This window comes from Engystomops pustulosus, chromosome 10 (genome assembly GCF_040894005.1).
Source record: "Engystomops pustulosus chromosome 10, aEngPut4.maternal, whole genome shotgun sequence".
Taxonomy (NCBI): domain Eukaryota; kingdom Metazoa; phylum Chordata; class Amphibia; order Anura; family Leptodactylidae; genus Engystomops; species Engystomops pustulosus.
The window spans coordinates 102,060,535-102,076,605 of NC_092420.1; the positions used below are offsets into that span (position 1 = coordinate 102,060,535).

Consider the following 16,071-nt stretch of genomic DNA (forward strand, 5'->3'; position numbering starts at 1 on the left):
TATACAGAGCCGGATACATTGTATACACAGGGCAGGGGGTGCACTATACAGAGCCGGATAAATTGTACTATCTCTGGGCAGGGGGATACATTGTACTATCTATTGCTGGGCAGGGGGTCCGCACAATATACTGGTGCTGGGCAGGGGGATACATTGTACTATCTCTGGGCAGGGGGTCCGCACTATATACTGGTGCTGGGCAGGGGGATACATTGTACTATCTCTGGGAAGGGGGTCCGCACTATATCCTGATGCTGGGCAGGGGGATACATTGTATACACAGGGCAGGGGGTGCACTATACAGAGCCGGATACTTTGTACTATCGCTGGGCAGGGGCTGCACTATACAGAGCCGGATACATGGTACTATCTCTGGGCAGGGGGTGCACTATACAGAGCCGGATACTTTGTACTATCGCTGGGCAGGGGCTGCACTATACAGAGCCGGATACATGGTACTATCTCTGGGCAGGGGGTGCACTGTACAGAGCCGGATACATTGTACCATCTATCTCTGTGCAGGGGGTGCACTATATACTGGTGCTGGGCAGGGGGATACATTGTACTATCTCTGGGCAGGGGGTCCACACTATATACTGGTGCTGGGCAGGGGGATACATTGTACTATCTCTGGGCAGGGGGTCCGCACTATATACTGGTGCTGGGCAGGGGGATACATTGTACTATCTCTGGGCAGGGGGATACATTGTACTATCTCTGGGCAGGGGGTTACATTGTACTATCTCTGGGCAGGGGGTCCGCACTATATACGGGTGCTGGGCAGGGGGATACATTGTACTATCTCTGGGCAGGGGGATACATTGTACTATCTCTGGGCAGGGGGTCCGCACTATATCCTGATGCTGGGCAGGGGGATACATTGTACTATCTATCTCTGGGCAGGGGGTCCGCACTATATCCTGATGCTGGGCAGGGGGATACATTGTACTATCTCCGGGCAGGGGGATACATTGTACTATCTCTGGGCAGGGGGTCCGCACTATATACTGGTGCTGGGCAGGGGGATACATTGTACTATCTCTGGGCAGGGGGATACATTGTACTATCTCCGGGCAGGGGGATACATTGTACTATCTCTGGGCAGGGGGTCCGCACTATATCCTGATGCTGGGCAGGGGGATACATTGTACTATCTATCTCTGGGCAGGGGGTCCGCACTATATCCTGATGCTGGGCAGGGGGATACATTGTACTATCTCCGGGCAGGGGGATACATTGTACTATCTCTGGGCAGGGGGTCCGCACTATATACTGGTGCTGGGCAGGGGGATACATTGTCCTATCTCTGGGCAGGGGGATACATTGTCCTATCTCTGGGCAGGGGGATACATTGTCCTATCTCTGGGCAGGGGGATACATTGTACTATCTCTGGGCAGGGGGATACATTGTACTATCTCTGGGCAGGGGGATACATTGTACTATCTCTGGGCAGGGGGATACATTGTACTATCTCTGGGCAGGGGGATACATTGTACTATCTCTGGGCAGGGGGATACATTGTATATACAGGGCAGGGGGATACATTGTACTATCTCTGGGCAGGGGGATACATTGTACTATCTCTGGGCAGGGGGATACATTGTACTATCTCTGGGCAGGGGGTCCGCACTATATACTGGTGCTGGGCAGGGGGATACATTGTCCTATCTCTGGGCAGGGGGTCCGCACTATATACTGGTGCTGGGCAGGGGGATACATTGTACTATCTCTGGGCAGGGGGATACATTGTACTATCTCTGGGCAGGGGGATACATTGTACTATCTCTGGGCAGGGGGTCCGCACTATATACTGGTGCTGGGCAGGGGGATACATTGTCCTATCTCTGGGCAGGGGGATACATTGTACTATCTCCGGGCAGGGGGATACATTGTACTATCTCTGGGCAGGGGGTCCGCACTATATCCTGATGCTGGGCAGGGGGTCCGCACTATATACTGGTGCTGGGCAGGGGGTCCGCACTATATACTGGTGCTGGGCAGGGGGATACATTGTCCTATCTCTGGGCAGGGGGATACATTGTACTATCTCTGGGCAGGGGGTGCACTATACAGAGCCGGATACATTGTACTATCTCTGGGCAGGGGGATACATTGTACTATCTCTGGGCAGGGGGATACATTGTACTATCTCTGGGCAGGGGGATACATTGTATATACAGGGCAGGGGGATACATTGTACTATCTCTGGGCAGGGGGTCCGCACTATATACTATCTCTGGGCAGGGGGATACATTGTACTATCTCTGGGCAGGGGGATACATTGTACTATCTCTGGGCAGGGGGATACATTGTACTATCTCTGGGCAGGGGGATACATTGTACTATCTCCGGGCAGGGGGTCCGCACTATATCCTGATGCTGGGCAGGGGGATATATTGTACTATCTCTGGGCAGGGGGATACATTGTACTATCTCTGGGCAGGGGGTCCGCACTATATCCTGGTGCTGGGCAGGGGGTCTGCACTATATCCTGATGCTGGGCAGGGGGTCCGCACTATATCCTGATGCTGGGCAGGGGGTCCGCACTATATCCTGATGCTGGGCAGGGGGATACATTGTACTATCTCCGGGCAGGGGGTCCGCACTATATCCTGATGCTGGGCAGGGGGTCCGCACTATATCCTGATGCTGGGCAGGGGGTCCGCACTATATCCTGATGCTGGGCAGGGGGTCCGCGCTGAGCCCCATGTGACCGGGGGAGGCGCCGGCTCCAGGCCCCCGGCTCCGGCTCTGGCTGCGGGGAGGAGGTGTCGCTGTGGCCGGGAGCAGGCGCTCGGTTCCCGGCGCTGATGGCCGCTGCCGCCGCTGGGGCTGAGCTGCACGGAGGGAGCGGCTGATCCTGCGGAGGATCCCGGAGAGGAGAGGCCATGGCCGGCATCATGAAGGTAACGGCCCCGGCAGGGGAGAGCGGGCGGGGAGCCGGGAGGAGCCGGGGATGGAGCTCTCTGGCCGGGTGTCTGCAGCGCGGGATGCGGGAGGAGGAGAGGAGGACATGAGGGAGACATTACACTGAGTGTGAGCGGAGACTCAGATATACATGAGGGTGACATTACACTGAGTGTGAGCGGAGACTCAGATATACATGAGGGTGACATTACACCGAGTGTGAGCGGAGACTCAGATATACATGAGGGTGACATTACACTGAGTGTGAGCGGAGACTCAGATATACATGAGGGTGACATTACACTGAGTGTGAGCGGAGAGTCAGATATACATGAGGGTGACATTACACTGAGTGTGAGCGGAGACTCAGATATACATGAGGGTGACATTACACTGAGTGTGAGCGGAGACTCAGATATACATGAGGGTGACATTACCCTGAGTGTGAGCGGAGACTCAGATATACATGAGGGTGACATTACACTGAGTGTGAGCGGAGACTCAGATATACATGAGGGTGACATTACATTGGACACTCAGATAGATGAGGGTGAGCAGACACTGAATGAGAAGTGAGTGTGATCTGAGACTGATGGTGAATGTGAGTGTATACTATGTATGAGAGGCGAGTGTATACTATGTATGAGAGGTGAGTGTATACTATGTATGAGAGGTGAGTGTATACTATGTATGAGAGGTGAGTGTATACTGTGTATGAGAGGTGAGTGTATACTATGTATGAGAGGTGAGTGTATACTATGTATGAGAGGCGAGTGTATACTATGTATGAGAGGTGAGTGTATACTATGTATGAGAGGTGAGTGTATACTATGTATGAGAGGTGAGTGTATACTATGTATGAGAGGTGAGTGTATACTATGTATGAGAGGTGAGTGTATACTATGTATGAGAGGCGAGTGTATACTATGTATGAGAGGCGAGTGTATACTATGTATGAGAGGCGAGTGTATACTATGTATGAGAGGTGAGTGTATACTATGTATGAGAGGTGAGTGTATACTATGTATGAGAGGTGAGTGTATACTATGTATGAGAGGTGAGTGTATACTATGTATGAGAGGTGAGTGTATACTATGTATGAGAGGTGAGTGTATACTATGTATGAGAGGCGAGTGTATACTATGTATGAGAGGCGAGTGTATACTATGTATGAGAGGCGAGTGTATACTATGTATGAGAGGCGAGTGTATACTATGTATGAGAGGCGAGTGTATACTGTGTATGAGAGGTGAGTGTATACTGTGTATGAGAGGCGAGTGTATACTATGTATGAGAGGCAAGTGTATACTATGTATGAGAGGTGAGTGTATACTATGTATGAGAGGTGAGTGTATACTATGTATGAGAGGTGAGTGTATACTATGTATGAGAGGTGAGTGTATACTATGTATGAGAGGTGAGTGTATACTATGTATGAGAGGCGAGTGTATACTATGTATGAGAGGCGAGTGTATACTATGTATGAGAGGCGAGTGTATACTATGTATGAGAGGTGAGTGTATACTATGTATGAGAGGTGAGTGTATACTATGTATGAGAGGTGAGTGTATACTATGTATGAGAGGTGAGTGTATACTATGTATGAGAGGTGAGTGTATACTATGTATGAGAGGTGAGTGTATACTATGTATGAGAGGTGAGTGTATACTATGTATGAGAGGTGAGTGTATACTATGTATGAGAGGTGAGTGTATACTATGTATGAGAGGTGAGTGTATACTATGTATGAGAGGTGAGTGTGAGTGGACACTCAGACCGATGAGGCTGACATTATACTGAGTGTGAAACGGGTGAGTGCATGAGAGGTGAGTGTGAGCGGACACTCAGAGAGATGAGGGTGAGGCAAGACTATATATTAGGTGAGTGCTAGATTATGTATGAGAGGTGAGTGCGCTGAGTGTATGTATGAGAGGTGAGTGCGCTGAGTGTATGTATGAGATGCAAGTGTGACGTACAGTGTCTATGTATGAGAAGTGAGTGTGAGCAGACACTGAGACTAAGTAAGTGTGAGTTTATACTATGCATAAGAGGTAGTATGAGTGGACACTCAGCTGAGGGGGAGCTGAGTGTATGTATGAAATGCAAGTGTGAGTGTCAGTTTATGCACAAGAGTTGAGTGTGAGCTGTATATAGTGTCAGCTAAGAGAGCCGGGAGATGTGTACAGAAGATGATTGAGCAGCGTGTGAGTGTGATCTGACAGTAAGAGAGCTCAGTGTATGGGTGGTGACACTTGCCGTTTTTAGACCGTTTTTGGGCCGTTTTTAGCTAGTGCGTTTTTCCGAATTTGCGCAATTAAAAATGGACAAAAACGCCACGTGTGTCTTCCCCCTATGGGAGATGACTAAGCAGTCGCTGAGAGGTGAGTCTGGTCTGAGTGTATGGGAGATGAGTGTGCTTAGATGTGAGTGTGAGGTGAATGTGATGTGAGTCTATAAGATGTGAGTATGCGCTGAAAGTAGAAGAGCTGAGTGTATGAGAGACGAGTGTGGCCTGAGACTACACGTGAGAGGTGAGTGTATGAGAGACGAGTGTGGCCTGAGACTACACGTGAGAGGTGAGTGTATGAGAGACGAGTGTGGCCTGAGACTACACGTGAGAGGTGAGTGTATGAGAGACGAGTGTGGCCTGAGACTACACGTGAGAGGTGAGTGTATGAGAGACGAGTGTGGCCTGAGACTACATGTGAGAGGTGAGTGTATGAGAGACGAGTGTGGCCTGAGACTACACGTGAGAGGTGAGTGTATGAGAGACGAGTGTGGCCTGAGACTACACGTGAGAGGTGAGTGTATGAGAGACGAGTGTGGCCTGAGACTACACGTGAGAGGTGAGTGTATGAGAGACGAGTGTGGCCTGAGACTACACGTGAGAGGTGAGTGTATGAGAGACGAGTGTGGCCTGAGACTACATGTGAGAGGTGAGTGTATGAGAGACGAGTGTGGCCTGAGACTACACGTGAGAGGTGAGTGTATGAGAGACGAGTGTGGCCTGAGACTACACGTGAGAGGTGAGTGTATGAGAGACGAGTGTGGCCTGAGACTACACGTGAGAGGTGAGTGTATGAGAGACGAGTGTGGCCTGAGACTACACGTGAGAGGTGAGTGTATGAGAGACGAGTGTGGCCTGAGACTACATGTGAGAGGTGAGTGTATGAGAGACGAGTGTGGCCTGAGACTACACGTGAGAGGTGAGTGTATGAGAGACGAGTGTGGCCTGAGACTACACGTGAGAGGTGAGTGTATGAGAGACGAGTGTGGCCTGAGACTACACGTGAGAGGTGAGTGTATGAGAGACGAGTGTGGCCTGAGACTACACGTGAGAGGTGAGTGTATGAGAGACGAGTGTGGCCTGAGACTACACGTGAGAGGTGACTGTATGAGAGACGAGTGTGGCCTGAGACTACATGTGAGAGGTGAGTGTATGAGAGACGAGTGTGGCCTGAGACTACACGTGAGAGGTGAGTGTATGAGAGACGAGTGTGGCCTGAGACTACACGTGAGAGGTGAGTGTATGAGAGACGAGTGTGGCCTGAGACTACACGTGAGAGGTGAGTGTATGAGAGACGAGTGTGGCCTGAGACTGCACGTGAGAGGTGAGTGTATGAGAGACGAGTGTGGCCTGAGACTACACGTGAGAGGTGAGTGTATGAGAGACAAGTGTGGCCTGAGACTACACGTGAGAGGTGAGTGTATGAGAGACGAGTGTGGCCTGAGACTACATGTGAGAGGTGAGTGTATGAGAGACGAGTGTGGCCTGAGACTACACGTGAGAGGTGAGTGTATGAGAGACGAGTGTGGCCTGAGACTACACGTGAGAGGTGAGTGTGATTGAGATGAGTGGGACCCAATACAATAAATGTGAACACTGAGAGTGTATGAGATGAGTGTGAGTAGAGTATTGTAGATGTGAGTGTATGGGAGAGGAGTGTCGGCTCGTGTAAGATGAGAGTATTACAGGTCAGTGCAATGTGAGAGTAAAATAAATGAGTGTGAGCTGATGAGATGGTGAGTGTGCGCTCAGAATATGAGGAGTAAGTATGAGCTGAGAGCCTAAGCTTTATGTGAGAGACGTGTAAGGTGAGTGTATGAAGGATCAGTGGATGTGAGCTGAGAGATGAGTGCGGGCTCAGTAAAGTGAGTGAGTGTATGACAGACGCACATCGGGGTCATTGATCTTTTCTCCTTGTTCCAGGTTTTTCCCGTCTTTCTCCTCATTTATTGTTTTCTCTTTTATTTTGTGTAAAATTTATCTATTTCGGTTTTTTTAAAGCGACTTCTTTTCTACGTTTTCCTTAAGGACGGGTTTGGTCCGAAGTTTTTGCGCCAAAACATTTCCCAAATTTTAGACAATTTGAAATGATAAGTGTCCGAAAAATACAGATAAAAATAAAGATAAATGACCCCCAGAGTGTGAGATAAGTGTGACCTGTGAGTGAAGGTGAGTGTATGAGGAGTGAGCTGAGAGTCTGTGAGTGTGAGATAAGTGTGACCTGTGAGTGTATGAGGAGTGAGCTGAGAGTCTGTGAGTGTGAGATAAGTGTGACCTGTGAGTGTATGAGGAGTGAGCTGAGAGTCTGTGAGTGTGAGATAAGTGTGACCTGTGAGTGTATGAGGAGTGAGCTGAGAGTCTGTGAGTGAGATAAGTGTGACCTGTGAGTGTATGAGGAGTGAGCTGAGAGTCTGTGAGTGAGATAAGTGTGACCTGTGAGTGTATGAGGAGTGAGCTGAGAGTCTGTGAGTGTGAGATAAGTGTGACCTGTGAGTGTATGAGGAGTGAGCTGAGAGTCTGTGAGTGAGATAAGTGTGACCTGTGAGTGTATGAGGAGTGAGCTGAGAGTCTGTGAGTGAGATAAGTGTGACCTGTGAGTGTATGAGGAGTGAGCTGAGAGTCTGTGAGTGTGAGATAAGTGTGACCTGTGAGTGTATGAGGAGTGAGCTGAGAGTCTGTGAGTGAGATAAGTGTGACCTGTGAGTGTATGAGGAGTGAGCTGAGAGTCTGTGAGTGTGAGATAAGTGTGACCTGTGAGTGTATGAGGAGTGAGCTGAGAGTCTGTGAGTGAGATAAGTGTGACCTGTGAGTGTATGAGGAGTGAGCTGAGAGTCTGTGAGTGAGATAAGTGTGACCTGTGAGTGTATGAGGAGTGAGCTGAGAGTCTGTGAGTGTGAGATAAGTGTGACCTGTGAGTGTATGAGGAGTGAGCTGAGAGTCTGTGAGTGTGAGATAAGTGTGACCTGTGAGTGTATGAGGAGTGAGCTGAGAGTCTGTGAGTGTGAGATGAGTGTGACCTGTGAGTGTATGAGGAGTGAGCTGAGAGTCTGTGAGTGTGAGATAAGTGTGACCTGTGAGTGTATGAGGAGTGAGCTGAGAGTCTGTGAGTGTGAGATAAGTGTGACCTGTGAGTGTATGAGGAGTGAGCTGAGAGTCTGAGTGTGAGATAAGTGTGACCTGTGAGTGTATGAGGAGTGAGCTGAGAGTCTGTGAGTGAGATAAGTGTGACCTGTGAGTGTATGAGGAGTGAGCTGAGAGTCTGTGAGTGTGAGATAAGTGTGACCTGTGAGTGTATGAGGAGTGAGCTGAGAGTCTGTGAGTGTGAGATAAGTGTGACCTGTGAGTGTATGAGGAGTGAGCTGAGAGTCTGTGAGTGTGAGATAAGTGTGACCTGTGAGTGTATGAGGCGTGAGCTGAGAGTCTGTGAGTGTGAGATAAGTGTGACCTGTGAGTGTATGAGGAGTGAGCTGAGAGTCTGTGAGTGTGTGACCTGTGAGTGTATGAGGAGTGAGCTGAGAGTCTGTGAGTGTGAGATGAGTGTGACCTGTGAGTGTATGAGGAGTGAGCTGAGAGTCTGTGAGTGTGAGATAAGTGTGACCTGTGAGTGTATGAGGAGTGAGCTGAGAGTCTGTGAGTGAGATAAGTGTGACCTGTGAGTGTATGAGGCGTGAGCTGAGAGTCTGTGAGTGTGAGATAAGTGTGACCTGTGAGTGTATGAGGAGTGAGCTGAGAGTCTGTGAGTGTGAGATAAGTGTGACCTGTGAGTGTATGAGGAGTGAGCTGAGAGTCTGTGAGTGAGATAAGTGTGACCTGTGAGTGTATGAGGCGTGAGCTGAGAGTCTGTGAGTGTGAGATAAGTGTGACCTGTGAGTGTATGAGGAGTGAGCTGAGAGTCTGTGAGTGTGTGACCTGTGAGTGTATGAGGAGTGAGCTGAGAGTCTGTGAGTGTGAGATGAGTGTGACCTGTGAGTGTATGAGGAGTGAGCTGAGAGTCTGTGAGTGTGAGACCTGTGAGTGTATGAGGAGTGAGCTGAGAGTCTGTGAGTGTGAGATAAGTGTGACCTGTGAGTGTATGAGGAGTGAGCTGAGAGTCTGAGTGTGAGATAAGTGTGACCTGTGAGTGTATGAGGAGTGAGCTGAGAGTCTGTGAGTGTGAGATAAGTGTGACCTGTGAGTGTATGAGGAGTGAGAGTCTGTGAGTGTGAGATGAGTGTGACCTGTGAGTGTATGAGGAGTGAGCTGAGAGTCTGTGAGTGTGAGATAAGTGTGACCTGTGAGTGTATGAGGAGTGAGCTGAGAGTCTGTGAGTGAGATAAGTGTGACCTGTGAGTGTATGAGGAGTGAGCTGAGAGTCTGTGAGTGAGATAAGTGTGACCTGTGAGTGTATGAGGAGTGAGCTGAGAGTCTGTGAGTGAGATAAGTGTGACCTGTGAGTGTATGAGGAGTGAGCTGAGAGTCTGTGAGTGTGAGATAAGTGTGACCTGTGAGTGTATGAGGAGTGAGCTGAGAGTCTGTGAGTGTGAGATAAGTGTGACCTGTGAGTGTATGAGGAGTGAGCTGAGAGTCTGAGTGTGAGATAAGTGTGACCTGTGAGTGTATGAGGAGTGAGCTGAGAGTCTGTGAGTGTGAGACCTGAGGCACTCATCACCTTCCATGTAAAAGCTCCAGGTAACAGGAGCCTATGGGGACAGTATGAGAGGTGAGTGTGAGCTCAGTGTATCAGAGGGCATACACTCACCTCCCCACTCTTTACTCACTCACCTCGTCTACTCTGAGGTTAAACTCACACTCATCTCTCTTATTCTTACCTTGTATGAGGGGAATCTGAGTTTAGTGTATGAGAAGTGGGTAGTGAGTGTGAGTGTGTGATACATGAGAAGTGCGAGTGTATGAGACATGACCGTCACTGTATGATTGGGAATAGAGTGTATCAGAGGGGAGTGTGTGTAATAATACGTGCGTTCTCCGAAGTGAGTGTACGCTCAGTGTAGGAGAGTATGAACTCAGTGTATGAGAGACGACTGTCACTACATGCGCGGTAAGAGTGCAGGTAGGTAGTAGGTGGGTGAGAGTTGAGATTGTGGCCTGAGTGTATGCGATGTGAGTGCAGGTAAGTGAGTGCACACTCATTGTAGGGGAGGGTAAGTTTAGCATATCAGTGGTGAGTATGATGGTCCAATGCTGAGTGTGAACTTATGGAAAGTGCGAGTAAAGCGCAAGCTCAGTGTATGAGAGACGACTGTCACCACATGAGAGGCGAGTGTGACATCTTGTATGTGAGTGTGAGTGTATGCAGGGATATAACGATGTACACTGAGGGATTTCTGGATTTCTTCTACATAATCCCAATAACACGTCGCAACCCTAAACGGCTGATACCAGGGAGCAATAGTCTCAATCATTTTGTATAGTAGTTGAATGTCCCTTTAATGGTAACATCCCTTTAAGAAGCCCTGGAGTGTATTGTATATAAATAGCCGGAGGATCGTGTCCTGGGAGCCGGACATAAGCCGCTTTTCCATCCGTCCTGAAACTTTAGGTGAAAAGTTGAATGAAAGGTCAAAGATTATGGAAGAAGTCACCGGGAGGCGAGAATCTTCTTAAAGGGGCCGTCCTGATCATGACCTCTGCATGCGCCCCCCGTACCTGCGCGCTCTGTATGACACATCATCTGCGCCCTCCTGCTACTTGTATTCCGCTCTCTGATTGGTTGTGATCGGGAGGACACACATTCACCGCTCCCAGATCCCAGAATATTCCCACACATCCTACACTTCAGTTCATTCAGCCTTTCAATAATCGCCGGCTCCGGAGGCAAAGTCTCTTGTGAATGTTTTTAGTCATGTTAAACGGACAATGGGGCGGCGCCTAAGCCTCTAATGGTAAAGAGCTTCATCTCATTGAAGTAAATCTTACAGATCAGTCGATCACGGATCAGGCATTAGTAGCCGATCATAGAGATACATCGGCCATTGATTATTCAGCCTTCATAGTTCTCCATTCCATTGTGTAACTTTTCTGATGTAGGTTTTTAGTATTTTCTTTTTTTTATATTTTTGGGATGATGTAATTTCGGAACTAAACATCTCAGTATAAACCCAAAGTAAGATTTTATTTTATAAACACGTTGACCCCCGCGCCGCTCTGCCGCTCCCCCGTGTGTAGTATCATCTGTTACTGCCTAGTACTCGTGGCCCCTCCCCCGTGTGTAGTATCATCTGTTACTGCCTAGTACTCGTGGCCCCTCCCCCGTGTGTAGTATCATCTGTTACTGCCTAGTACTCGTGGACCCTCCCCCGTGTGTAGTATCATCTGTTACTGCCTAGTACTCGTGGACCCTCCCCCGTGTGTAGTATCATCTGTTACTGCCTAGTACTCGTGGACCCTCCCCCGTGTGTAGTATCATCTGTTACTGCCTAGTACTTGTGGCTCCTCCCCCGTGTGTAGTATCATCTGTTACTGCCTAGTACTCGTGGCCCCTCCCCCGTGTGTAGTATCATCTGTTACTGCCTAGTACTCGTGGACCCTCCCCCGTGTGTAGTATCATCTGTTACTGCCTAGTACTCGTGGACCCTCCCCCGTGTGTAGTATCATCTGTTACTGCCTAGTACTCGTGGCCCCTCCCCCGTGTGTAGTATCATCTGTTACTGCCTAGTACTCGTGGCCCCTCCCCCGTGTAGTATCATATGTTACTGCCTAGTACTCGTGGCCCCTCCTGATGATAAATAAGCTGCGTCATGGCGGGTGAGGTCATCCCTTGCTGATAGAACCGAATCACCGAGTCATGTCTCAGCCAATCACCATAACACTACCAAATATTATGCACTGTAATTTAAAGGGCCACTGCATTTAAAGGGGATGTGCACTTTAGATTATTAGAAACTCTCTCTTTTTTGGAATCCCCAGTGATTGGCCTGAAAAAATAAAATGTAGTTTCTCTACAGCGCCACCGCAGGTGACATTAAGTATTACACTGCGTCCATTCACATACATGGGTGGTCTGTATAATGTAGGAGAACCCGGCTCCTCCAGATTGAGAGACGCTGCCCACATTTATCAAGCGATCGGCGCCAGGGTAGACTGCACATAAATATATGTGGAAACTGCCTGCACGTGTCTCTATGTAGTTTTTGCGCTAGTTTTGTGTCGTTGCTGCGCTGTGTCCGCTGCAGCACAATCCTGTGCACATAAAGTGGGACATCAGAAGGAGGAGGAGAGTACTCGTCTGTTATTTTAAAAAGCCTGCCCCAGCCCGGTGCCTAATTTTTTGGAACTCTTGGACAACCCCTTTAATGGTAGCTGTGCGCTGGCATTCATTAACCCTTTGCACCAGTGCGGTTTGCCTCAGTAATGTGCAGAGGCAGCGGATGGTTCCAATCATCAGCGCAGATATGTTACTACACGACTGGCGAGTGTCGGGGGTAACCGCAATGTGTGTCTGCGCTGCACATGTACACCGCCACCGCTGCCCCCAGCAGCATCGCTTAACCCCTCACTCACCAACACTGAAGGGAACATGTTCTGTCCCATCACTGCCGCATGTATTGGCCATAGTGAATTTCTCTTAAAGGGGTGTTCTGTTCCATATATATAGATGATCTGCCTTTAGTGGGGTCTGACGGGCAACGCTCCCAGCGATCAGTTGATCAAGTGAATGGGAGTTATCCAGCCCCTATAGAATGGTGTGTGTATATATATATATATATATATATATATATATATAAAATCCTAAACACCCCTTTAAGAAGGTCCTGAATCATATATGCTGCAGTGCCCATACTATAGTGGGTTACACTACTCCCTGCGTACCCCTATAACGAGTGGTGAGTGGGGGGAGGTTTGAGCAAGGGGCGAGTTAAATAAATATTTTATACTTTCTACGTGTTCCAAAAAAACTTAAATTGTGCAATTTTTCTTCTGAAAGTTGCAAAACACTTTACTGGCCGCCTGCGAGATCACAGCCGAGTCTAGTTTTATCTAGAAAATCCTCCGTGGCCTGGACTCCAGACAGATACATTTCCCCTGCGCTGATACATTGTAACAAAGCATCACCTCAGGAATGAGAATTTATCTGCTGCATTTGCCTGGACTAGATTTGATGTCAGTATCTGGATGTAAAGGAGATCGACTCCATTCACAGAAAGCAATCAGAGATCTTGAAAATAATGAATAGAAGCAGAAAGTGTTTTTGTGAATTTTTTTTGCACAGATTTAGTGTTCGGGACTCCATGCTGTGGCCGGGGGCTGTTTTAGGAGATTCTTTGCCCCTTTATAGTGCAAGACATTGTCCTCGGTAGACAGGAAGCTTTTGGGGTGAAATGGAGAGCGGCTGCAGAGGTGACGCTGTATCTGGGCAGCAGGGAACATCTGTTTCCCTCACTGCTGGAAGATGTCAGCAGTCACTGCCCGGCGGCCGCTCAGGTTACACATAACATAAAGAGGGAAAGTCTTTCACTGTAACTGCACCTACAGACTGAATGACTAGGCCCAAACCAGGACTAGAGTAGATTTGGTGATGGGAACCAATCAGGTCGCAGCTTTAATGTAAAAATGTTCTGCTGCAGAATGAGAGCTGGATTCTGATTGGTTGCTATGGGCAACTGCCCTGATCATTCTCTGCAGCGTAGTTTTGGCTGTATAGCGCGGCCATAGTGACATAAGCGCGAGCCAACAAATATGGCTCCATGTATGTGATAAAAACCTGCAAACACACAACAAGAATTGGGTAGATTGTCACAAAAGAGGCTGAATATATGTGATGCTGAGACTGTACAGAGGTTTAAAAACATGGCTGCTTCCCTCCAATAACCGCGCCGCACCCGACCCTGGTTTGTACCCGTCCTGCAACGCAGCTCCAGTCACTTCCATGCAGCAGAGTTGCAATTCCAGGGTCAGGTGTGGCGCTGTTATTGGAAGAAAGCAGACATGTTTTTTAGTCTCTGGACAACCCCTTTAAGAGCAGGGTGTCTGTGGTAGCCTAGTGGGTGCTTACCCCGTACCCACTGGGGTCAACTTTCTATAATGGAAACTGGAGGGTTTGGTTGGAATTGAACCTAGGAGCAAAGCCTTTAAAGGGATCCACCATGCTGGGTGAGCTGTTCATTGTTGGTGTACCGGCCCTTTAAAGGAATTTAACTTTTTTTTATAATGAAACACACATGGACCAGTCTTACCGCCCCGTCCTTATCAATTGTTTACATCAGTAAAATTAATTGGGAGTAAAATGATCAGAAATGGCATTTTGTGTATATGAAGAGTCAGCTGTTATATCAGCGCAGTAATAAAACAGCAAAGAAAAGCCCGAAACGATGAGACCAGTTATGTAACCTCTGTGCTGCGGGCGAGACACCATCAGCAGAACTGTACCGCACCCACCGCGTTATCCTGCAAGTGACTGCGTCCTAACGTGCTACAAATCCATATAGTGGGGTTTATATAGCATTGGAAGATATATACAGCTCTATATAGGGGGCAGTATTATAATAGTTATATCCTTGTACATAGGGGGCAGTATTATAGTAGTTATATTCTTGTACATAGGGGGCAGTATTATAGTAGTTATATTCTTGTACATAGGGGCAGTATTATAGCAGTTATATTCTTGTACATAGGGGGCAGTATTATAGTAGTTATATTCTTGTACATATGGGGCAGTATTATAGTAGTTATATTCCTGTACATAGGGGGCAGTATTATAGTAGTTATATTCCTGTACATAGGGGGCAGTATTATAGTAGTTATATTCCTGTACATAGGGGCAGTATTATAGTAGTTATATTCCTGTACATAGGGGGCAGTATTATAGTAGTTATATTCTTGTACATAGGGGGCAGTATTATAGTAGTTATATTCCTGTACATAGGGAGCAGTATTATAGTAGTTATATTCCTGTACATAGGGGCAGTATTATAGTAGTTATATTCCTGTACATAGGGGGCAGTATTATAGTAGTTATATTCTTGTACATAGGGGGCAGTATTATAGTAGTTATATTCCTGTACATATGGGGCAGTATTATAGTAGTTATATTCCTGTACATAGGGGGCAGTATTATAGTAGTTATATTCCTGTACATAGGGGGCAGTATTATAGTAGTTATATTCCTGTACATAGGGGGCAGTATTATAGTAGTTATATTCCTGTACATAGGGGGCAGTATTATAGTAGTTATATTCCTGTACATAGGGGGCAGTATTATAGTAGTTATATTCCAGTACATAGGGGGTAGTATTATAGTAGTTATATTCTTGTACATGGGGGGCAGTATTATAGTAGTTATATTCTTGTACATAGGGGGCAGTATTATAGTAGTTATATTCCTGTACATAGGGGGCAGTATTATAGTAGTTATATTCCAGTACATAGGGGGTAGTATTATAGTAGTTATATTCCAGTACATAGGGGGCAGTATTATAGTAGTTATATTCCTGTACATAGGGGGCAGTATTATAGTAGTTATATTCTTGTACATAGGAGCAGTATTATAGTAGTTATATTCCTGTACATAGGGGACAGTATTATGGTAGTTATATTCTTGTACATGGGGGGCAGTATTATAGTAGTTATATTCTTGTACATAGGGGGCAGTATTATAGTAGTTATATTCCTGTACATAGGGGGCAGTATTATAGTAGTTATATTCCAGTACATAGGGGGTAGTATTATAGTAGTTATATTCCAGTACATAGGGGGCAGTATTATAGTAGTTATATTCTTGAACATAGGGGGCAGTATTATAGTAGTTATATTCCTGTACATAGGGGGCAGTATTATAGTAGTTATATTCCTGTACATAGGGGGCAGTATTATAGTAGTTATATTCCTGTACATAGGGGGCAGTATTATAGTAGTTATATCCCTGTACATAGGGGGCAGT

General features: G+C 47.5%; 1 protein-coding gene across 3 annotated transcripts in view; it reads left to right on the forward strand.

Annotated features, from left to right (window-relative positions):
• The first annotated feature begins 2,658 nt into the window (after nucleotides 1-2,658).
• Nucleotides 2,659-16,071, forward strand: part of ST6GALNAC3 (ST6 N-acetylgalactosaminide alpha-2,6-sialyltransferase 3) — a 247,921-nt gene continuing 234,508 nt past the window's right edge. For all 3 annotated transcript variants that reach the window (XM_072126955.1, XM_072126958.1, XM_072126956.1), the window contains exon 1: nucleotides 2,659-2,907. In XM_072126955.1, the coding sequence (XP_071983056.1) occupies nucleotides 2,890-2,907 (18 nt within the window). In that variant the 5' untranslated portion in view covers nucleotides 2,659-2,889. The remainder of the gene's footprint in view (nucleotides 2,908-16,071) is intronic.